The 23,204-nt window shown below is 45.5% G+C and overlaps 1 protein-coding gene across 2 annotated transcripts in view; it reads right to left on the bottom strand.

Annotated features, from left to right (window-relative positions):
• Positions 1-23,204, bottom strand: part of TMEM241 (transmembrane protein 241) — a 120,356-nt gene that overhangs the window by 48,533 nt on the left and 48,619 nt on the right. For both annotated transcript variants that reach the window (XR_003032414.2, XM_024984521.2), the window contains exons 6-11: positions 20,745-20,770; positions 16,037-16,088; positions 13,525-13,573; positions 12,739-12,784; positions 9,615-9,650; positions 6,079-6,113 (exon numbers count right to left, since the gene is read on the bottom strand). Coding sequence is in view for 1 of the 2 variants with exons in the window: in XM_024984521.2 (XP_024840289.1) it covers positions 6,079-6,113; positions 9,615-9,650; positions 12,739-12,784; positions 13,525-13,573; positions 16,037-16,088; positions 20,745-20,770 (244 nt within the window). In the remaining variant the exon portion in view is untranslated. The remainder of the gene's footprint in view (positions 1-6,078; positions 6,114-9,614; positions 9,651-12,738; positions 12,785-13,524; positions 13,574-16,036; positions 16,089-20,744; positions 20,771-23,204) is intronic.

The following is a 23,204-nucleotide window of genomic DNA, read 5'->3' as shown; positions in this document are numbered from 1 at the left end:
TTATGACCCATTTAGTGAGAGCCTGCCCTGAGCAGGACTCTGCGCTAAAAGCTTTCCGTACATTGTTTTTTTCAATCCTTGTAACAATCTGTGAGGCTTTCTTATCCCCATTTCAACTGGAGCTCAGAGAAGTGAAGTGTCTGAGATTGCACAACTTTTGAACTCTGGAGCCAGAACATGGACCCTGGTCACTCCAAACCCTAAGATCTTTGCTCTTCACCAGGCAGCCACCTCTGCTTCAGCCAGACTATAGGACAAAAAGAATCTTTTTTTTTTTTTAAGATTTTTCTATTATTTTTTTTCTTATATCTAAAAAAGGATCATGAGTGTATGCCTCTGACATCTTTTCTCATTTTTGTGTTTTAATTACCAAAGAGAGCAGGGGCCAACGGCCATGCATACTCATTTTAGTTTAAGGTCCAAAGGGTACATTTATTTCTAGTGAAGTAAGTTCATTCTTTTAGTTCCACTTGGTGCAAGAGGAAAATCACACATATTGGCTGCTTCCCTCTCTGGAATTTGAACTTCGTCACAAACAAGAAGTCAGGAGATTAAAAAAGCAGAAAGCCTTCCAAAAATGTCCAGAGAAAAGGAATTAAGCATTTCCACGGCAGATAGCCTAATCCTTCCAAATCTCGGATTTCTGAGATTCTGGAGGCGCCAGGTCTTCAAGACCCCCAGGCTTGAGTCTGTCTCTCAGTTCTGGATGGTCTGGAGCCAGAAAGGCTAGTTTTCCTGAGTATTCACAGCATGGCAGTGGCAGTGGAACATTCTTCATCACTTTTTCTTTTTTTAATTTTTTAATTAGAGGATAATTGCTTTACAATTGCTGTATTGGTTTCTGCCATACACTAACATGAATCAGCCATAGGAATACACATGTCCCCTCCCTCCTGAACCACCTCCTATCTCCCACCCCATCCCACCTCTCTGGGTTGCCACAGAGCACCAGATTTGAGTTCCCAGTGAATTTCCACTGGCTGGTACTAATGAACCTATTTGCAGGACAGCAACGGAGAGGCAGACACATAGAACAGACTTGTGGACAACGGGCGGGCGAAAGAGAGGGTGGGATGAATCGCGAGAGTAGCACTGAGACATGTACATTACCGTATGTAAAATCAGATCACTAAGCTTATTAACCAAGAGTTTCAGAACAAGAGACACAGTGCGTGCTACACTTCCTCAGCCTTAGATGATCTCAAATGGTCCCTTCGCTGTTCATTTGAAACTATCACAAGATTGTTGATTGGCTATACCCCAATACAAAATGGTTTTGGTGTTAAAAAAAAAAATTACATTTTTAAAAAATGATCTCAAATGATTCCACCATCAATTGGGAAAGAAAGGTGTGAATTCCATTTCTCTGGAGGGTTGCTTTTTTTCTACCGTAACTATCATGATTTTGTTTGGTTTGGTTGGTGCATATGTACCTGTGTTTAAAGTGAGAGGGTCTCCAAGGATCTGGTTTTCTTACGGCCCAGCAAAAGGCTAAGAATTTTGTTTCTCTTTATATTTGGCCCCACTGAACACCTCTGTCATCTACTCGAGACTTATTTGGGTGGAGGCACTTTGTAACCAACATCAGGCCCAGACGTGTAAAGCGCATGAAGAACTCCACTGCTTCTGAAGGCCCTTTCCTTCCAGAAGAGACAGCCAGGGTAGACTTGAGCATCCGGATCCTAGCGGGCGGCCCCAACCCCCTGCCAGGAGGGTGGAAGGATGTTCTCCGAGGCTTTGTTCTGTCTCTTTAGCGGCTGTTGGTTCTTGGCTTTTTCCCAACCTCCCTTTCAGAGTGAGGGAGACTGCAGTGCAGTCAGTGTGATCAGGAGGACTAGGCAGAAAGGAATACATTAAACGCAAACCTCATATTTCCCTGGGTGCTACCGCCTCACTCAGGGGAGGTGAACTGGGCTCCTGGTGCCCAGAACAGGGAGGTGGGGCAAGAGGAGATCTTGACAGCCCAGCCCAAGCTGTGGAGGGGTCTGCAGGGCAGTGGAGTGGTCATGAGTAGATAGGAAGGGAGGAAGATAAAGCAAAAAAAATCACCATCCTAAGGAATTGACAAGTTACATAATAATCCTCACCCAAATCCTAAAAAATTGACCATATAAATTATTGAGAGCAAAAGAGAGCATAGCTGGCTCTTCTCGTTGAGCCATTTCTAAAACCTCCACACATTTGTCATGTAGTTGATCCCATGACGGTTTCTTCTGGAACCATCCTGTTCTTGACGATTCTATGATTCTACGATTCTATGATTATTCATCACTTGTATCCACTGTGTTAGGGCCATCTCTGACAAATAACAAGTGCTAGTCAACCAAGAGTATCCGGGAGACCTCAACACCTCCTGCTTTCCCTACAGAGAATGTTCCAAACACTTTCCACTTGGCTCTGCTGGTCTTCAATCTCAAGTTTTGTGTTAGTCGCTCAGTTATGTCCAACTCTTTGTGATCCCATGGACTGTAGCCCACCAGGCTCCTCTATCCACGGGATTCTTCAAAAAAGAATACTGGAGTGGGTTGCCATTTCCTTCTCCAGGGATCTCCCCGATCCAGGGATGAAATCTGGGCATCCTGCACTGCAGGCAGATTCTTTATGGTCTGAGCCACCAGGGAAGCCCAATCAATCTCAAATCGACCCCTAATGCTTCCCCTCTGACTTTAGCTGGCCTCTTTTTTCACTTTAACAGAGAGGGTGCACACCAGCTTCTCAACTGTGTTACAAAGTTAGCCCTGAAGATCTTGCCGTATGTGGCTGGCTGGACCCAACCACATAAGAACTAAACCCAGGAGCCTAAAAAAGGTGTGCTGCTGCTGCTAAGTCACTTCAGTCGTGTCTGACTCTGTGTGACCCCAGAGATGGCAGCCCACCAGGCTTCCCTGTCCCTGGGATTCTCCAGGCAAGAACACTGGAGTGGGTTGCCATTTCCTTCTCCAATGCATGAAAGTGAAAAGTGAAAGTGAAGTCTCTCAGTCGTGTCCAACTCCTAGCGACCCCATGGACTGCAGCCTACCAGGCTCCTCCGTCCATGGGATTTTCCAGCCAAGAGTACTGCAGTGGGGTGCCATTGCCTTCTCCAAAAAAGCTGTAAGGATGCTCAAAAGACAACACTCCTTCACCGCTAGTGTAGAACACCCACTTTAAGCACAAAGTAAGTGGTCCAAGCGTTGTAAACTTGTCTTGTGGCATCAACACACAGCTTACACACCAAGGTCTGAGTTAAGCCTTCATCCTCATACTCCACGGTTAAAATTCTGCTGACTCTCTGAGGGAGTGAATCCCATCTCTCTGAAGATAATGGAGCATGAAATTGCTATAGTGAAAAGTGTGGCAATGATCTTATTACATCCAAGAACAACTGATATTTGAATAGCAGGAAAATTTCCTCTCACCACATTTTAGTCCTCAGAATCAGTGGGAAAGCAGAAGGTCAGTTCCAAGACGTAGTGAGTACTGTTGGCTTTATCTCAGTACTAGCAATAGACACCAGGTGACAAGGTCATTTCCAGTCAGATTCCTGCAAGTCCTCCTGCCCTTCTGTTTCTATGAAATGTTCTCTCTTGAAAATGCCACCGCAGAGGGACCTCACACAAAGAGGAAATGCAAACTTTCAAACAGAGGAAGGATTTCTTTTCCCTACTCTTATCTAAAATAGTCCCAGGGGAAGCAAGGTTCCAAGATTCTTGGAGCTTCTGCATGAACTGTGACTTTGAAAGGTTAGGAGACGTAGACCCCACTCACCAAGAAGCAAACCAAATGCCTGAAGGGGGAGAAGCATCAGGGTCTGCATCCAGGACACGGAGAACTGTCTACCTGGTCCCTACCTACCGCCCTGTCCCAGTGTGTCCCAAAGGTGTGTGTCAAAGCCGCACCATCTGCATCACAGGAAAGCTTATCCTTCCAGCTACTCAGGACTGAGTGAGGAGGGCAGCTCAGTCAAAAGCACTACTGAGAGGCCATCACCCACCTGGCAGAGCAGCTAACATAAGACAGACAACACCAAAGGCTGGTGAAGACACGGAGTAACCGGAAGTCTCATGCATTATTGTGCATGCTGCCATGCTAAGACACTTCAGTCATGTCTGACTCTTTGCAACCCTATGGATTGTAGCCTGCTAGGCTCCTCTGTCCTGGGGATTCTCTAAGCGAGAATACTGGAGAGGGTTTCCATGCCCTCCTCCAGGGGATCTTCCCACCCCAGGGATCGAACTTGCATCCTTTATGTCTCCTGCATTGGCAGGCGGGTTCTTTACCACTGGCTGCTGGGTGGGAGGTAAAATGGTACAAATGCTTTAGAAAATTGGCACTTTATTTCAAGGGTAAACATATGACTACTCTACAGAAATTCTACTCCTAGGTATTTATCCAAGAGGGCTGAAAATGTAAGTCTACAAAAAGTCTTTTATGAGAATGTTGATGGCAACTTTATTCATACTAATCTGGAACAATTCATGTGCACATCATCAGGTGAATGGATAAACAAAAGGTTCATATACTGGCACACTCGTCAACAATAAAGGGAACAGACTAGTGAGACATACAACAACCTGGATGAACCTCAACACTGCTGAACACAAGAGCCAGACACAAAAGAATCCTTCCTATGTGTTTCGATTTGTATGAGACTCTAAAATAGACAGAACTTATGTATGGTAACAGAAACCAGATCAATAGGGGCTTCTGGTGGTTGGTAAGAACGGAGTGACTAGGAAAGGACATGAGGAGACTTTCTGGAGTGACAGATGTTTTTTATGTCTTGATAGAGGTGTGAGTTACATGGGTGTGTACCTTTGTCAAAATTGATCAAGCTGTACATTTACGAATATGCATTTCCTTTGCGTAAATCATATTTCAATTTTAAAATGTTTTGAAAGTACTACCAAATAATGAAGACACAAGTGAAAAAAAGAAGAGGTAAGACAAAACCAAAAAGGATAAAGCCCTGTTTTAAAATGTCAGAAATTAACAGAAGGTATTCCCTGGCAGTCCAATGGTTAGGACTCAGCTTCCACTGCAAGGAGCACAGGTTCAATCCCTGGTTAGATTGATCCCAGGGATCAATCTAAGATCCCACAAGTGGTACAAAATGGCCAAAAGAAAAAAAGAAGGAAATTAACAGAGCTTTAAAAAAAAAAAAGAAAAAGACTGCACCCGTGGGTCCTGACTCTTACTGTGTCTTAATTGGTGCAGATATAAGGAGTCTTGAAAGCATTCTGGCTGACCCACACCCACTCTATGAGGTGGACATTTCACTTGGAAAGTGTAATAAGCAAGCAGGAAAGAATGAAGTGTCCCTCTGTCGTAAAAATGGGCTAGACTACCCATAGGGCTGGGTCCTATGAGAAAGCTAACACACTGGCAGGAATCGGAGCTGCTCAATCAGGGCAGTCCTCGGACACTTCTGGAGGAGAGGGAGTTTCTTCCCGTTTCACTTGCTTACATTTTGTAATTAACCTTATGGTCCTATGAGAACACATCACCAAGACCCATCAGAGGGTTTAGGTCAAGTGACCAGGCTTTATAAAACTGGGAAAAACTGATCTCCAAGGGATCTCCTAGATTCTGAGCTTCTATAATCTCGCACACCAAATTCCTACCTTAATATCTACCTGCCTTAATTATCTACTCTAACAAACCTGTGTGCTTTTTGAAGCAGTTGGCTGCTGTTTGAGCTGCACAAAGCTGTGCATTACACAACTTCGTTCCAAACAACTGCACTGTTCATATAGACCACAGTTTTATTTGTTACCATTTCACATAAAAGTAGGAGGAAATGGCAATCCACTCCAGTATTCCTGCCTAAAGAATCTCATGGACAGAGGAGCCTGGTGGGGGATACAGTCCATGGGTCGCAAAGCGCTGGACACCACTGAGAGACTGAGCGCACGCCCACATGCACATGGACAGTGAATTCCATGATGGAACATTAAGAGCAGTTTCAAGTATGTGGGCCATTCCTGACACCCTGGAAGGCAGCCACTTTCTCTTACAAAATTTCCCTCGGAGATTTAAGCAGGATCAGAGCACTGGGTCAGTGGGCAATGTAAGACAAACAAATAAACGAAATCTTACCTGTGGGGTGAGCTGCTAAAGCCAGGAGCACCACACTGAAAAAGAAACAGCAGACTAGTGAAGAAAGCTTCGCCAGCACTGAGAAAACAACACCCATTCTACTTGGAAATAGTAAGATTTGCCTAAAAGCAAATTATCTGCACTGAATGTTCTCATTCTGACGAAATCTAACTCATCAGGAAGAGTGTGAGAATGTCCTGAAATGTCTCAAGTTTTGGTAAAAGGGCTGGATCTCTTGTGATGATTCTGAGGGTCCACACTCTTCCCTGAGCATCAGCCATACCATGAATGATCACCATAGCCCGCTAATCTACAGAGTGTCCTTGTCAGCGAAACAAAGCAGACTCTAAATTACAAAGAGGCTGCAGCCTAAAAGCTAGCTGTTGAATGTGAGCTAAATTTACTTGTGAGCTAAATCACAAAATTAACTACAGAAGGAGTGGTAGATTTCCAAGAAACTAATCCACAGCATGACCCATGCCATCCACCCTGTGCCTGAAAACTTCCTGGACCAATCTGTAGTTGATGCTATAAGGGACGATGCAGGTCATACCTGTTTGGCTCTCTCCCATCTTCCTCTCTGGAAACCTGTCCCATCTCCCAGTGCCTGTCTACAAGCACCTCTGTGTGGCCCTAAGCCCACCTTCTATACCCTCTTCTGTCAAAACTCATGCTACCAGGCAGCTGGTTTAGTTGGAGGTAGGAATAAAACCTTATATTCAAGTAGAACCAAGAATGTTTGTTTGTTTGTTTGTTTTAATGTTGGATGGCCTCACCCTGCAGACACATCTGAAGAGCCCAGTATCCCGGCTAGAATCTCTAAGGGAATAGTCTGGGCATCCATGGTTTTAATTTGTCATGGCTCCTGGAAGCTATAAAGTACCAGGGCTGAGAACCACTACCTCAGACCGCAGTTGGTGACACTACAGGGAAGTAGAAGAGGCCAGTTTTACAAGGAAACCAGTGTGAGTTCAGCACTGCCCTGCCCTGCTCTTGAGTTACCTCCCAGCACCATTTCTGATTTTCTGACAGCTCCCAAAGGAGCAGCATCACAGAAAGAGGCGAGAAGAGAGGCGGGTCAGGACAAAGGCCATGGAGAATAGCCACATCCTGGCCATTCAGAAGTTGTAGGTTTATAAGATAAGTGTTTACATGCAGCTGTAAAAAACATACACACCACAAACAAGACTGGAGTTTTTCTATCCTTTACACAGGCTGTCTGCTTGCTATCTCTTCTTTCTCCAGAAAGCACATACCCTCTACATACCCCATTATTCTAGCTCACTGGATCCCCTTCCACTTATAACTTCAGCAGCAGAAGTTATTGCTCTTATGGTAGGATGTGAAGGATCCTGTTTCCATCCCAAAATATCTCCCAGGGCCTGACATGGCATCCCAAATGCCATCATCAGGATCACCCCAAACGGTGACTCTAAAAGACAAGACTAGGGGGTAAAAATAAATCATTAAATAAAAGAGTTGGTTCTCTAGTCCACATCTGAAAATTTGTAAATGTAATGTCATGCCTTCCTAATTCCTACACTGTGATGGCCTTGAGATCAAGAACCATATTTTATTTATCTTTGGATCTCAAGTATTTAGCAGGGCCAGATACATAGCAGGTTCTCTCTGTGTTTTCAAACCAGCAGAGAGATCAATCCAGCAGGCAGAGGTCCAGACAGATCTGACTAACTGCAGATCTTTGGGTTTGGATGCTCAGGGCCTGTGGCAAATCGAATCTCAGCCCTGGTTTACCTTCTTCACTTGTACTGAAAAGAAGACTTAGAAACAGAATCAGCAGTCTGAGGCAGGAAGCCTTGAGCATCAGGTTCCCCGGCAGTGAAACCCTCACACAGGGGGAGAGGCAGAAGAACTAGCAGGTGGGGGTGGTCACAGTGGCTTGATTTTCCATCCCCTGAACCCTCTGCTGCTGCTCGACTTGGCTATAAGTTCTGGTCGGGGGGTGGGGGAAGAACGGTTTAAAGTGGTACAATGTCATGGAAACATTTCAAACACCAAGAGTCTTTCTGCATTTTCAGAAACATCTCTTGAAAAGGCAGCTGGTGGGTTTGTAGGTGGAGAATACAGCTCATGTCGAACATTTTAAGCTGAGTAACTTCCTCCAGAAATCCATGAGGCCAAAACTGATAGGGGCTTCCCTCATAGTTCAGTTGGTAAAGAATCTGCCTGCAATGCAGGAGACCCGGGTTCAATTCCTGGGTCGGGAAGATCCTCTGGAGAAGGAAATAGCAACCCACTCCAGCATTCTTGCCTGGAGAATCCCATGGATGGAGGAGCATAGTGGATTACAGTCCACGGGATTGCAAGAATAGGACACAACTTAGCGACTAAACCACCAAATGCTGAAAGGCACCTCTGTGAACTCAGTCCTCTGGACAGAATGCTGTTGCATTAGGCAAACTTGAGCTTCAGACAGCAAACCTCGTTGTTTCTTAGTTAGGTCCCGCAGGGTGCCCTGGGGACTCCCAGGATTCAAGAATGCTCCCAGGCCATTCTATTGAGTGGCTAAGCCTTATTCTATGCCTGTTTTGGGTCAAGGGTACAAAAGAATCCACATATTCAATGCATGCATGTGTGCTAAGTCGCTTTAGTCATGTCCAACTCTTTGTGACCCTATGGACTGTAGCCGCCAGGCTCCTCTGTCCATGGGATTCTGCAGGCAAGAATACTGGAGTGGGTAGCCATGCCCTTCTCCAGGGAATCTTCCCAACCCAGGGATTGAGCCCTGGTCTCCTACAGCTCCTGCAGTGCAGGCAGATTCTTTACCACTGAGCTACCGAGAAAGCCCATATATTCAATATTACACTTGATTTATGACATTTAAATGTAATCTATTCAATACTATTCAATGCCACACTTAAATGTCATAAACCAAGCCTAAAACTTCATCTTACCTTAACAAAAACACCTTCAAAACAACCTGGAACTCCAAATTAAAGCAGAATTCTCAGAGTCCCTGGAGCTTCATGTCAGAAGGTGGCGTTGTGGGGAAGGTCCAGCCTCTGGCTCCCGACCCCCAAAGCACCCTCTTCTCTCCCCAAACCAGGCTCCATCCTGCACCCAAAGGACCTCATACATGTGTGTTGTGTGTGGACATCTCAGCCTGCGAGTCCATCCTCCACCCACAACCTTCCCGCTAAAATCCTTTCCTTGGACATCCACTGGGTCTAGGAATGAGTTAAGAAGATAGACTTTGGAATCCATTTCGTAGGAAATCTCAGGGCCCAGTCTAGAAGAAAAGGTGTGGGTTCTTACCAGCCTTACAGACTCCAAAAGCCCTAGGGAGAGGCGTAGCCCTCTGAAGTTTGAGGCTGGTTGGAAGCCCTGCTTGTCTGGCCTGAGGGCAGGATTACTGTTTCATTTCCTCAACTCTGATCGTCTCACCAATTATTTAGGTTGCCTTCCTGGCAGGCACATTGGCTCAGATCTCCCCAATCAAGATATTATTGAAAATAAAAACCCATTAGCTCTAGAAGAATATAAATTATTTTTTGAAATTTTAAATTATATTTTACCTGAATAGATAGTTTAAGTACTGCTGGTCAATGTCACTAAGGAATAAGAAAAAAAAAGATAAAAGATGAAATAATAGATATGTTTTATATATACAGAATAATAATTTTCCTCTATTAATAAATTATACCTATGTACAAGTTACATTTATAAACTATCAAGAAACAATACAAAGAGTACTTCATTTCCTGGCTCATTTTTGAAAACCATTTCCTAAGTTAGTACCATCACATGCAATTTCACTTTGGTTGATTATTTCCTTTGGGTACATCTGCAGTTTTAAAAGCTGTGTTGGGACTTCTGTGGTGGTCCAGTGGTTGAGACTCCACCCTTCCAATGCAGGGGGCGAGGGTTTGATCCCTTGTTGGGGAACTAAGATCCCACAGGCCACCAGGCTTGGCCAAAAAATAAAAAATAAAAAGAGTGTCAGCTCTCTCAGGCCATTGGACTGACTTCTAAGGCTACCATATTTGACAAGTAAAAATACAGCACATGCAAATAAATCTGAACTTCGGGTAAAGAATAATACTTTAGTAAAAATGTGTTCCAAATATTACATGAAACATACTTCAACTAAAAAAATTATTTGCTGAAATTCAAATTTAACTGGGTATTCTGTATATTATCTTAACAACTCTACCAACTTCTTGCTGCAAAAACACTTTATTCAAAGAAAATATGGTGCCCTAGGACCCATCACACACCCTCAGAGTATATACCACCTCCTCCCAGGAGTCAGTCCCTTCAGATCTTTCTCTGTAGGCCTCAGTTCAGTTCAGTTCAGTTCAGTCACTCAGTCGTGTCCGACTCTTTGCGACCCCATGAATCACAGCACGCCAGGCCTCCCTGTCCATCACCAACTCCCGGAGTTCACTCAGACTCACGTCCATCGAGTTGGTGATGCCATCCAGCCATCTCATCCTCTGTCCTCCCCTTCTCCTCCTGTCCCCAATCCCTCCCAGCATCAGAGTCTTTTCCAATGAGTCAACTCTTCACATGAAGCAGCCAAAGTACTGGAGTTTCAGCTTTAGCATCATTCCTTCCAAAGAAATCCCAGGACTGATCTCCTTCAGAATGGACTGGTTGGATCTCCTTGCAGTCCAAGGGACTCCCAAGAGTCTTCTCTAACACTACAGTTCAAAAGCATCAATTCTTCGGCGCTCAGCTTTCTTCACAGTCCAACTCTCACATCCATATACAACTACTGGAAAAACCATAGCCTTGACTAGATGGACCTTTGTTGGCAAAGTAATGTCTCTGCTTTTCAATATGCTGTCTAGGTTGGTCATAACTTTCCTTCCAAGGAGTAAGTGTCTTTTAATTTCATGGCTGCAATCATCATCTGCAGTGATTTTGGAACCCCCAAAAATAAAGTCTGACACTGTTTCCACTGTTTCCCCATCTATTTCCCATGAAGTGATGGGACTGGATGCCATGATCTTCTTTTTCTGAATGTTGAGCTTTAAGCCAACTTTTTCACTCTCCTCTTTCACTTTCATCAAGAGGCTTTTTAGTTCCTCTTCACTTTCTGCCATAAAGGTGGTGTCATCTGCATAGAGGTTATTGATATTTCTCCCAGCAATCCTGAGTCCAGCTTGTGCTTCTTCCAGCCCAGCGTTTCTCATGATGTACTCTGTATGTAAGTTAAATAAGCAGGGTGACAATATACAGCCTTGACATATTCCTATTCCTATTTGGAACTAGTCTGTTGTTCCATGTCCAGTTCCAACTGTTGCTTCCTGACCTGCATACAGGTTTCTCAAGAGGCAGGTCAGGTGGTCTGGTATTCCCATCTCTTGAAGAATTTTCCATAGTTTGTTGTGATCCACACAGTCAAAGGCTTTGACGTAGTCAACAAAGCAGAAATAGATGTTTTCCTGGAACTCTCTTGCTTTATCAATGATCCAGTGGATGTTGGCAATTTGATCTTTGGTTCCTCTGCCTTTTCTAAAACCAGGTTGAACATCTGGAAGTTCACGGTTCACGTATTGCTGAAGCCCGGCTTGGAGAATTTTGAGCATTACTTTACTAGCGTGTGAGATGAGCGCAATTGTGCAGTAGTTTGAGCATTCTTTGGCATTGCCTTTCTTTGGGATTGGAATGAAAACTGACCTCACCCGGCCCCAAAACCCAGCTGATCACTAGGGGGCTTTGACCTGGCAGCTCCAGTCTGACCGAGGCCTGAATTCTCATCTTTTTCATTTATATTCAGCAATTGTGCCACTGACTGCCTTCAACAAAGGCTTCATTTTACCTCAGAACAGAGCTAGTGATGGGAGGGACTTCTGGGTCTAGTTTGGAAGGGGCTGGAGAAGCAAGAAAAAGACTTGTGCTTCTGAGCTACAAGAAGTGAACTGGGGCCCAAGGAGGCCAGTCACATAATTTTTGACAAAATGTCATCTAAACAGCTGCCCTGAGGGAAGAGGAGAGACTTCCAGGCTCTTCGCATATGGCTGGCGGCTGGCACATTTCAGCTCCTGGTGGACCCAAACTGCTGCCCTCCCCCTATCCTGGACTTTCATTGTCTCTCTGATGGAAGAAGCTCACAACCCCATGGGTCTCCCCCTTTCCTTTAGTGAAACATTAACTTACCAGACTTCAAAAGTTCCCTGGCGTCAGAGTGAGTAAGAATTCTCCTGCCAATGCAGTGGACATGGGTTCAATCCCTGGTCTCAGAAGACTCTACATGCCACGGAGCAACTAAGCCCTTGAGCCACAACTACTGAGCCCGAGTGCTGCAACTACTGAAGCCCGTGTGTTTAGAGCCTGTGGGCCTCAACACAAGGAACCAGGGCAATGAGAAGCCCGTGTGCTGCAACTAGAGAAAGCTGGTGAGTAGTAACCAAGACCCATTGCAAACAAAAAAATTTTAATTAATTAATTATAAAATATATGTGTGTAAGTCACTCAGTCACGTCCGATTCTGCAACCCTATGGACTGTAGCCCACCAGACTGCTCTGTCCATGGGATTCTCCAGGCAAGAATACTAGCCATTCCCTTCTCCAGGGGATCTTCCCAATCCAGGGATCGAACCCTGGTCTCCTGCATTGCAGGCAGATTCTTTACCATTTGAGCCACCAGGGAAGCTCCATAAAATATATACATGTATTTTTTTTAAAGTTTACCTTAACTTGTTGAGTTTCTGGGATTTCTGTAGTATCTTATAAGCCCCTGGAGAGGAAGCAACAGGAGTCACTCGCACAGGGAATTCTTCAGGGGGCATGAATCCTCAGGGAAAAGGGCCTCTCTTCCCTGCAAGGGTTACCCGCAGCCCACAGAGGGTGACCAACAGCACTCTGGAGGACTTCAAGGATGTGCATCTGGTAATCCCCCAGATGATGCAGTTCACAGAGAAAGGGCTGGGCCAGTGAGGCTCATGGTCCACAGAAGGACACAGTTAACGGGAGGCCTGGGTTTCCTCTGATGGTGCCATGAGAAACATCACTGGATTTCTGAACTGTGTGTCACAAAGTCAGGGCACTGTTTTCCCTCTAAGAGAGGAAACATTGGTTTGAAATAAAGTAGATGGTCCTTTTATTTCACCCACTTTTTTTTTAAGTGTACTGCTGAAAGAGAGTTTTTATGGACACAAACTTCTGGATATGGAATTCTCCCCACCATTTTTTAGAGAAGGAGCTAGCACTGCACAAGTGTATCTGAGGAAATGGACCCTAGGCCCTGGTGAGTTAGTAACATTTGTCATGAGAAAGAGGAGACTCTATGGGAACTGGAACCATTTCGGGAAAACTCCAAAATAGGAAAATCAAACCAGAAAAAAAATGCCCATTTAATTTTAACCTTGACATCTTGGATTTAATCTTCCTATTGTCTGGGATCATTAAAAGGGGGTACATGATGAGGTCTAAATAATAAGTCTCAATTGTTTAAGTAAGAATTCTTAAAAAACTTACCTACACAGAGTAAGTGAATTACAGCCCAGAAATATCCATCTGGATCAAACTGTAACACAGGGTTTAAAAAAAAAAAAAAAAAAGGATGTAAGTACAGACAAACAGAATCCAGAGTGGCGATTTTAAATGCCAATGCACAGCACCAAGCACGGTGCCAGACAGGACTCTGGGACCTTGGGCCAGACCCTCCTTACTCCTCACCCAGCTGCCTACGCGACGTCTTCCTAACAGGGCTCTCTGCCTCCAGCATCTCTTTCCCCACCCCCAACACTCCCCAGCACTGCATCTTTAAAAGGCAGATCCAAGGGGCTTCCCTGGTGACTCAGTGTTAAAGAATCTGGCTGCTACTGCAGGAGACACGGGTTCAATACCTGGTCTGGGAAGATCCCACATGCCACAGAGCAACTAAGCCCCTAGGCCACAACTATTGAGCCTGCGCTCTAGAGCTCAAAAGCTGCAACTACTGAGAAGATGTGTCAAAACTCCTGAAACCCCCAAGCACCCTAAGCCGTGCTCAACAACAGGAGAAGCCACCGTAATGAGAAGCCCACGCACCACAAATACAGAGTAGCCCCTGCTCTCCACAACTAGGGAAAGCCCAGGCAGCAACAAAAACCCAGCACAGCCAAACATAAATAAATAAAGGAATCATTGTTGTTTTTTTTTTTTAAAGGCAGATCAGATGGTGTCACCTATTGCTTAAAATCATCCAACAGTCCCCCAGTGGCTTCAGGATGAAATCCAAACACAAGGCACCCAAGAACCCCCATGACAAGCCCCTGTCAACCCAAGCAGTCCCATCCACTGCCCATCCCCTCTCCAGAGAAAGAGAGCTTGGACTTCCCCAGCCAACTTGGCCAAGGGGCACTCCCTCCTCTTCTTCCCTTCCTTACTTTTTCCATTTATCTCACCTGATACATTCCTTTCAGCTTATGATCTGCCTCTGTCTCCACCCTCCATGAGATGGTCAAGTCCAAGAAAGCAGGAATCAGCCCAGGGGCACACACATGGTGGATGTGCCATGAAGCTGAGTCACAGGGCACGCTCAGGACACCTCCACGATTCCGGCCGCCCCTGCCTTCTTCTCCTGGTTCACTCCTCCTCACCCTTCAAGATTTAGGTCCAGAGACTTCCCTGGTGGCCAGTGGTTAAGAATCCACCTCCCCATGCAGGGGGTGTGGGCTCGATCTCTGGTCAGGGAACTAAGATCCCACATGCCATGGGGCCACTAAACCCAAGCACCCCAGCTACTGAGCCCATGTGCTCTACACCCCACGCCACAAGTAGAGCGAGAACTCCACGAGCCACAGCTAGAGAGAAGCCCCCGAGCACTGCCACGAAGAGCAGGCAAATAAATAAAGATTTAGGTCCAGTCAACAGAGCCTGGCTCCAGCATCAGAAAGATCTGGGTTAAATTCTAAAATCTCCACTTACTTGTTAGCTGGTGACCTTTTGGGTCTCACTATTCTTTAACTACAAAATGGAGACAATAATAGCTGCTACCCTTGTGGAATTATTGTTGAGATTAAATAAAATAAGGCACTAAAGCATTGGCCCAGAGCCTGGCACCCAGCAAGCTCAATATAATCGTCAGCTCTTCCTCCTCTGAGCCTCCATGTCTTCCCAGGCGCCTGGCAGGATCCCACCCCGCCCCGGACAGAGCCCTGGCCTCCCCGGGTTATAATTATCTGTTCATTGTCTGCCCCCTCCCCTCTGCTCTGACTAGACTCCGGCTTCTGCCCGGACGACGGCAATTTCTCTTTGTGCCCCCAGAGCCTGGCTTGGTGCCTAACACTTGATGGGGATTTAATCAATGCTGGGGAAGGAAAGAAGGGAAAAAAGACCCAGGAATGAGATGACTCCTGGAGGTGGGGGTGGGTCCTCAGTGCCTAAGAAAGAAAAACTCAGGAAAACAAAGCGAAAATCACTGTGTAAGATAAGGCCCTTGGGATGAGAAAGTGAAAATGTTAGTCGGTCAGTCATGTCCGACTCTTCGAGACCCCATGGACAACAGCTTGTCAAGCTCCTCTGCCCATGGGATTTTTCTAGGCAAGAATACTGGAATGGGCTGCCATTGCCTCCTCCAGGGGATCTTTTCAACAAAAGGATCGAACCTGCGTCTCCCGTGTCTCCTGCATTGGTGGCAGATTCCTTACCTGCTGAGCCATTGGGAAGCCCCCTTGGGATGAGAGGGGAAAATCAATTTTGCCTCGGTGTGTGGGTCATTTGGGCTCGCAGGTCCTCCTAGCTGGTTCAGAGGGTGGACTGCCCCCATCACAGCACCCAGAGGTCTGAGCTCTGTGGGCCACCCTGCCACACACAGAAAGGTGAAGACCTGAGGGGAGGTGCTGGCCTGGCCAGTGGATCCCCTAGGCCCTGCCTGAAGTTTGCTTTTACATGTCTTTGCACAGGCCGGGGTCATACTGCTTCTCAAAGGAAGGACTTGGAAATTCTGCTCATCCAGGCAGGCTTCAGAGATACTTGAAGGCAAAGTGAGTCTACCTGAACTTACCTGCGAGTCGTTAAAGGGCAGGCACCCGGCAGCGGCCAGGAGGAAGAGGGCGCTGTGGAGAGGAGGTGAAAGACACAGTTTTACTGTCCAACATGAAGGGCGTCCCAGAGAGGGTGGAGGTGGAAATACACCCACTGGAGCTCGGGTGAAGCAGAGATCCTGGGAGACCACACCCAGCTGCCCTGCTCATCCTCTGAGCACCACATTATCTGTCTAGTTTTCAGTTGCGTGCTCTGCTGACACCAGACAGCTCCTTCTCTGGGGCTCAGTGAGCCATCTTCCCAGAGAGAAGCATTTGCAGGATATGTATAAAACCACAGCTGGCTCACTCGAGAACAACAGTGTATATATAGGAACTTCCCTGGTGGCCCAGTGGCTAAGAGTCTGTGCTTCCCATGCAGGGAGCATGGGTTGGATGGCTGATTGAGGAACTAAGATCCCACATGCCACATGTCGAGGCAAAAAAAAAAAAGTGTACATAAAAGGAGATTTTTTTAAAACTACCGATCCCGACAAATACACTAGTAGAAAACTGGCCAGTGAAAGTGTTAGTCGCTCAGTGCTGTCCAACTCTTTGCAACTCCATGGACTACAGCTCACCAGGCTCCTCTGTCCGAGGGACTACAGCCCACCAGGCTTCTCTGTCCAAGGGATTCTCCAGGCAAGCACACTGGAGTGCATTGCCATGCCCTCCTCCAGGGGATCTTCCCAACCCAGGGATTGAACCCAGGTCTCCCACATTGCAGGCAGGTTCTTTACCATCTGAACCACCAGGGAAGTGGAAAATGTGGCGAAGCAGACTACAGTTTTGCTGCTTACCAATAAGAAAACACCGTGGAAAGCACATTACAATCTTATCAACTTACTCAAATAATCAAACTTAACATCTCCAGTAGTGGGACAGATCAATATCATGTGCCTCCTGATATGATGCACTGAGAAGGGTACAGTATCACTCATATGGTAGTATGCACGACCTTAAACTGAATCTCAGGGAAATGCTGAGACAAACCCAAATTCAGGGACAGTTCACAAAACAATGGGGTTACATGATTCAAAAATCTGAAGGCGATGAAAGGCAATAAAAAGCCGAGGAACTGTTCCAGATTAAAGGTTATAGTAAAAAAAAAAAAAAAAAGATTAGGAAGAGACATGGCATCTTTGAGGGAGGTGAATACTACAAAAGAAAATGTCAGGATAATTGACCAAATTTGAACACCGACTCAATATTACATAACAGAATTATATGAGACATTAATTTTCTAAATGTAATCATTGCACTGTGGTTATACAAGAGCTTATTATCTTTAGGAGACACACTTTGAAGTATTTAGGGGTAGAGTCATAATCCCTGCAACATATCCTCAAATGGTTCAGAAAAAATAAGAGTAAGAATAATTATATGTATAATTATATAATAATTATATATATTTTGTGTGATACATATATTGTTGTTGAGTCGCTAACTCATGTCCGACTCTTTTGTGACCCCGTGGACTGCAGTCTACCAAGCTCCTCTGGCCATGGAATTCTCCAGGCAAGAATACTGGAGTGGGTAGCCATTTCCTTTTCCAGGGTATTTTCCTGGCCCAGGGATTGAACCTGCATCTCCTGCATTGGCTGAGGCGCTTTACTGCTGAGCCACCATGTGCATAGAGAGAGAGAGAAAGAAAGCAAATACAAAAAATGTTACCAATGAGTGAAACTAAATAAAAGGTATATGGGATTCATTGTAATACTCCTGCAACTTTTCTACCAGTTTAAACTTTTTTCCCAAATAAGGGAATTCCTTGGTGGTCAGTGGTTAGGACTCCAACTACTTTTACTGCCAAGGGCCCAGGTTCAATCCTTGGTCAGGAAACTAAGATCCTGCAAGCTGTTGGCACAGCCAAATAGTAATAATAATTAAAAATTTCAGTAGAAAAAAATCTCTTACACATACCAAAATATTTATGGATGTAACCCTACAGAGCCTGTGATTTGCTGAAATGAGACGCTGGGTGCAGGCTTAAGTTGAAACTGCTGAATCTCAGAGACGAGTCTATAGAAATTCATTTTACTATTTTTTTATTCATATATACATATAATGAGAAATTGCCATCATAAAGGCTTTTTAAAAAAAAATTCTTGCACAAAAAAGTAACATTGCCAATCACAGATATTTTCAAATTTTCTCATTCATTACAAAGTCGATTTGGAGTTATTTTTTGACTTAGAAATAAATGGTTTTTATGTGGTATTTGGGTTTCCTATACCAAAATACAGGAGAAGGCGATGGCACCCCACTCCAGTACTCTTGCCTGGAAAATCCCATGGATGGAGGAGCCTGGTAGGCTGCAGTCCATGGGGTCGCGAAGAGTCAGACACGACTGAGCGACTTCACTTTCACTTTTCACTTTCTTACATTGGAGAAGGAAATGGCAACCCACTCCAGTATTCTTGCCTGGAGAATCCCAGGGACAAGGGAGCCTGGTGGGCTGCCATCTATGGGGTCGCACAGGGTTGGACACGACTGAAGTGACTAGCAGTAGCACCAACAGCAACAGCAGCATACCAAAATACCTTGCTCTCTATCTTGTCCCAGTCATTCTCTCCTCCTAAAGGAAGGCAGCAGAAAACACAAAACCCACATATCACATGCTCTTTCCCCCTCTTTCCATTTATGAGGCAATAGCATATTTAGAATTGGGTCCCTTCTGACCATTACATCAGGTGGCAAACAGCAAAAGGTCAAGGACATGAACAGGGGCAGTGAATACAGCATTTTCACCGTTAGGGGATTTTAGCGTGGGACATCTCACACCCATATATATTCTATGCATACTCAGTCGCTTCAGTCGTGTCCAACTCTTTGCAACCCCATGGGCTGTAACCCACCAGACTACTCTGTCCTTGGGATTCTCCAGGTAAGAATACTGGAATGGGTTGCCATGCCCTCCTCCAGGAGATTTCCCAACCCAGGGATTGAACCCACATCTCCTGTGTCTCCTTGCATTGCAGGCGGATTCTTTACCCACTGCGCCACCTGGCAAGCCATATATTCTGTACACGTATTGAATTCTGTATTACTTACATATATATGTAATACACGACAACAGGCTCTTCATAACTTAAGTACACTGGCAATAGTGATGCTAATCAGTTCTGTCCACACACCGTTCCCCCGAGTCCTCAATGGTGTCGTGACACACACGTGTACCCAACAGACTAGCCTGGCCAGCCCAGCCCGGAACAGGAGGACGGGCACAGGGGAAGCCTCGGAGCTGGGGCCTCAAGGCCTTGGGAAGGGCAGGATGACACGGCAGAGGTTCTCCACTCCAGCCTACCCACTCCTACAGTCTGGTCAACTTTCGAGGCACACAACAAATGACCTCAAGAAGACTCCCTGGCACCCGACTGCAGAGCAACTCAAGGCCAGGGTAAGGCGAGGGGAGGGAGGCTCACAGGGAGGCTTCCTGCGACTGCACGTGAACAGACAGGTTGCAGGTGGGGGGAGAGGCGGACCCTCAACGGCTTCAGTGTCTGCCTGCAGTGAACAGAAGGCTGTGGAGCGACAGTCCCCATTCTTTATGGCACAAGGGACCGGTTTCATGGAAGACAGTTTTTCCATGGACCAGGGTACGGGGATGGTTTCGGGACGATTCTAGCATATTGCAGTTACTGTGCGTTTTATTGCTATTATTATTACATCGGTCCCACCTCAGATCATCAGGCATTAGATCCTGGAGGTTGGGGACCCCTGCTTCCGATGCAAGACACTTCACCATCCACAATGAGTGTTAGAGCTCTCAAACAGACAGGCCCTTGGGACTGAGGGGAGAAGGGGGTCAGCCAGGTGTGGGATAGCCCAGGTTCCCACCAAACTTGGCCTTGAGCAACACCTGATTCCACCAGGCATCCATGAATGGGTTTTAATGCCTCTTTTTAACACCTGCTAATCTCTTAAACAAGAGGATGAGTCCTGACTGTGGGGTTTTTTTTTTCCTTCTTCAAGTAGCAGCTTGTAATAAAGGCAAAAAAAAGGAGATTGGATAAAAGCCCAGAAATAGCTGAAATAAAAAGGCCCAAATCCATGCATCAAAGCATTTCTGCTGATTTTCTATCTACAGGACTGAGGACTGAACTTCGCAGCTACTGCCGAGGAGACAGGAAGTCATCAGAGAATGAGGCACTCAGATCAGAATTTGTACAACAGGGGGCACAGGGATGGGTTGGGGGGGCGGGTCACTGTTCATGTTTCAACTGGAGACACTGAGAAATGGAGGGGTGTGCAGCCTGTCCACGGCCATGGTGCCGTGTGACCCAAGACCACGACTCAGATCCCTGGATGCACAGGTCAGTGCTTTTTCCACCGTGGGAATTCTTAAAAACTCAATAAACTGCAAACCTTATTTTTAAAACTTTAAGTTGTTTCCATTTTTCCACTTTCATTCTTCATCAGTATTGCGCAACTCAGCAAAATTCTGGGCATCGGTGGTTGAAACCTAGCACGGGTTGTTTTCCCCTTAGAAATAAAATATTTCAGAAAAAAAAAAGGAAGTAGATTTTTGAATAAGACATGAAATAGGGATATACGAGTGTTTGTAAGAAATTCCTCTGTTAACTCTCAAGTATGAATCATCAACAGACGGTTTCTGATCAGAGTTTAAAATCAGGTTAAATCTTCTATTTTAGAGGTTTGTGGACCTGGGTTTTTTTTTAAACTTACCTACAAATCTTTGGAGGAGAAGTTTTCTGTATGAAAATAAAAAGACAGCATTAATCTTAAAAAAAATTTTTTTTTGTTCTCCTTAAAAGAAAATATTTAGATCAAGAGGCACATAAATTATGAATAAGTTTATTGGGGTCTTAACAAGTTGCCGCACTTCAGTATTTATTGAGGCTTTTTCTGCTTGGACCAAATGAAGGATGACTCAGAGGTCCAGAGGTGAGTCACTTCTGGATGAGTAGTTTTACCACTCTCACCATTAGAACTCTGTTTACCCACAAAAAAGCACAATGCCGCCGCGCCCAAGCCTTCAAATATCTCACGCGCCATGAAAAGGAGACAGAAATCGATGTATCCTGTGCAGGAAAAGCAATCAGGCTCTGGTTCAACTTCTATTCCACTCTGTCTCTTTAAATTTTCCTTTCATTAATCCAGCTCTGACTCTGAGCAGCGCTATAAATTCTCTGGTATGATGTGTAAATTAGGAAACAGAAAAAAAGGACCAGGGACATTTGATTCCACCCCTAGAGAGAAGGAAAAGAGGGCAGATTGGGGAAATTGGAACTTGGCGTTTAAAGCTCCCTGAAATGAAGAAACAAAGAAATTCTAACACAGACTTCACCTTTATTACTTCCTTTTTTTATTACTTTAAGGGAATTAGGCCTTGGCACTTGGGAAGAAATCTCTAGCAGGGAGAAGCATAGATTTTTCTACATTTGATAAGGAAAATGGCCAGGTAAGAGTTTATTTCTGTACATTTCAAAAGGATTATTTTGCTAGTTGAGGACAAACTACAGTTTTGGGATTTTTTCCTTCCTCCGGCTCAAAGTGTGAAGTATGACCATATTATTCAAAAGTGAAGCACGGCTTCCCTGGTGGCTCAGAGGTAAAGAGTCCATCTGCCAGTGGAGGAGACAGGGGTTCGATCCCTGATCCGGGAAGATCCAACGTACAGGGGAGGAACTAACGATTGAGTCTGTGCTTTAGAGCCCGGGAGCTGCAACTGCTGAAGCCCTCGAGTCCTAGTGTCTGTGCTTCCCAACAGGAGAAGGAACTGCAATGAGAAGTCCATGCACTGGAACTAGAGAGTCGCCCTCGCTCTCCACAGCTAGAGAAAAGGTCAGAGCAAAGCAGACCCAGCACAGGTAAAATTAAATAAATAAGTCATACTGTAACAGTGACACGCTTAAAAGGTACGAACTTCCACTTATTCTGAAATGAGCAAGTGCTGACGATGTAATGTACAGCACACTGCCTATAGTTAACAACAGTCTCTTGCCTATTTTGGAAGTTGTTAAGAGAGTAGATCTGAAAATTCTCATCACAAGGAAAAACAATGTTGTAACTATGCATGGTGACAGATGTTAACTAGAGTTACTGTGGTGATCATTTCAAAATATACACATTGAATCATTATCCTGAACACCTGAAATGAATATAATTTTATCTTTCAAGTATATCTCAATTTTTTTTTTTAAAGAAGGTAAAGCACTGGCAAGAGAATTTTGTGACCTGCTGTGAAGGCTCTCCTAAGTTTTCACGCGTGACTAAATCACCCGGTTGGTACTGGTTTAATGAACGCGAGACGTCTGTGTACAGAGCAGTGGCTCCCGTCTTTAGCTCCTTTGTTCCCTCTCATCTTTGTGGAACCCGCCTCAGCAGTCCAAAAGGCGAAGCGGACCTGGACTCCACTGCCCCCTGGTGGACACTCGAATCCCTTCGGCCCCAGAAGGATGGCACGCAGACGTGACCCGGCTCCCACCTGAATAACTGCGGGCAACTTGGGAAAGCCTGTCACTAACAGATTCTGAGCTAAACATAGCCGACATCTCCAGAGTTTGGAGGAAGAGTAGGAATGAAGATGAGAATGAAAGGGATGCTCAGGACTTCTCTGGCGGTCCAACAGTTAAGACTCCGAGCTTCCAATGCAGGGGCGTGCACCCACGTAAGTGCTCAGTGGCTCAGTCATGTCTTTAAGAGCAGAAACTATGTCTCTTGTTCATGACTGTAGACCCAGGGCCTGGCAGGGCAGCCACACACCCAGGGATGTAGAAATATTCACAGAGTGAATGGGGCGGGGTGTGAGAAGAGGTTTCCTGACAGATCAGAGGAGAGAAACATCAAGATATGGTCTAGGAAAACGGAGAAGTTTAGCTGTGGCTGAAATTTCTAAGGCCAGACAGATGGACGGGGCCCAGGTGGTGAAGGGCTTTGCATGCCTCCAGGTAGGTTCTGGGCAGTCCTGAAGAGCTGTATGTGGGGAACATGATCCGATCTGTGTGTCAGAAAGGTCCCTTGGAGTGTGTGGAGTGGCCTTGGGCACAGGAAGGCCGCCTCTCTTCCCGGCATGCCTATAAAAAGTGTGTTGCCTGAATGACCCACTAGCCTCTCTCGAGTTTAAGAGTTCCAAAATTTTGATGGAAGTCATCTGAAACAGGCAGATATTAGAAAAAAGAGGCA

Source organism: Bos taurus, chromosome 24 (genome assembly GCF_002263795.3).
Source record: "Bos taurus isolate L1 Dominette 01449 registration number 42190680 breed Hereford chromosome 24, ARS-UCD2.0, whole genome shotgun sequence".
Lineage (NCBI taxonomy): Eukaryota > Metazoa > Chordata > Mammalia > Artiodactyla > Bovidae > Bos > Bos taurus.
This window is presented reverse-complemented; position numbering and strand designations above follow the sequence as displayed.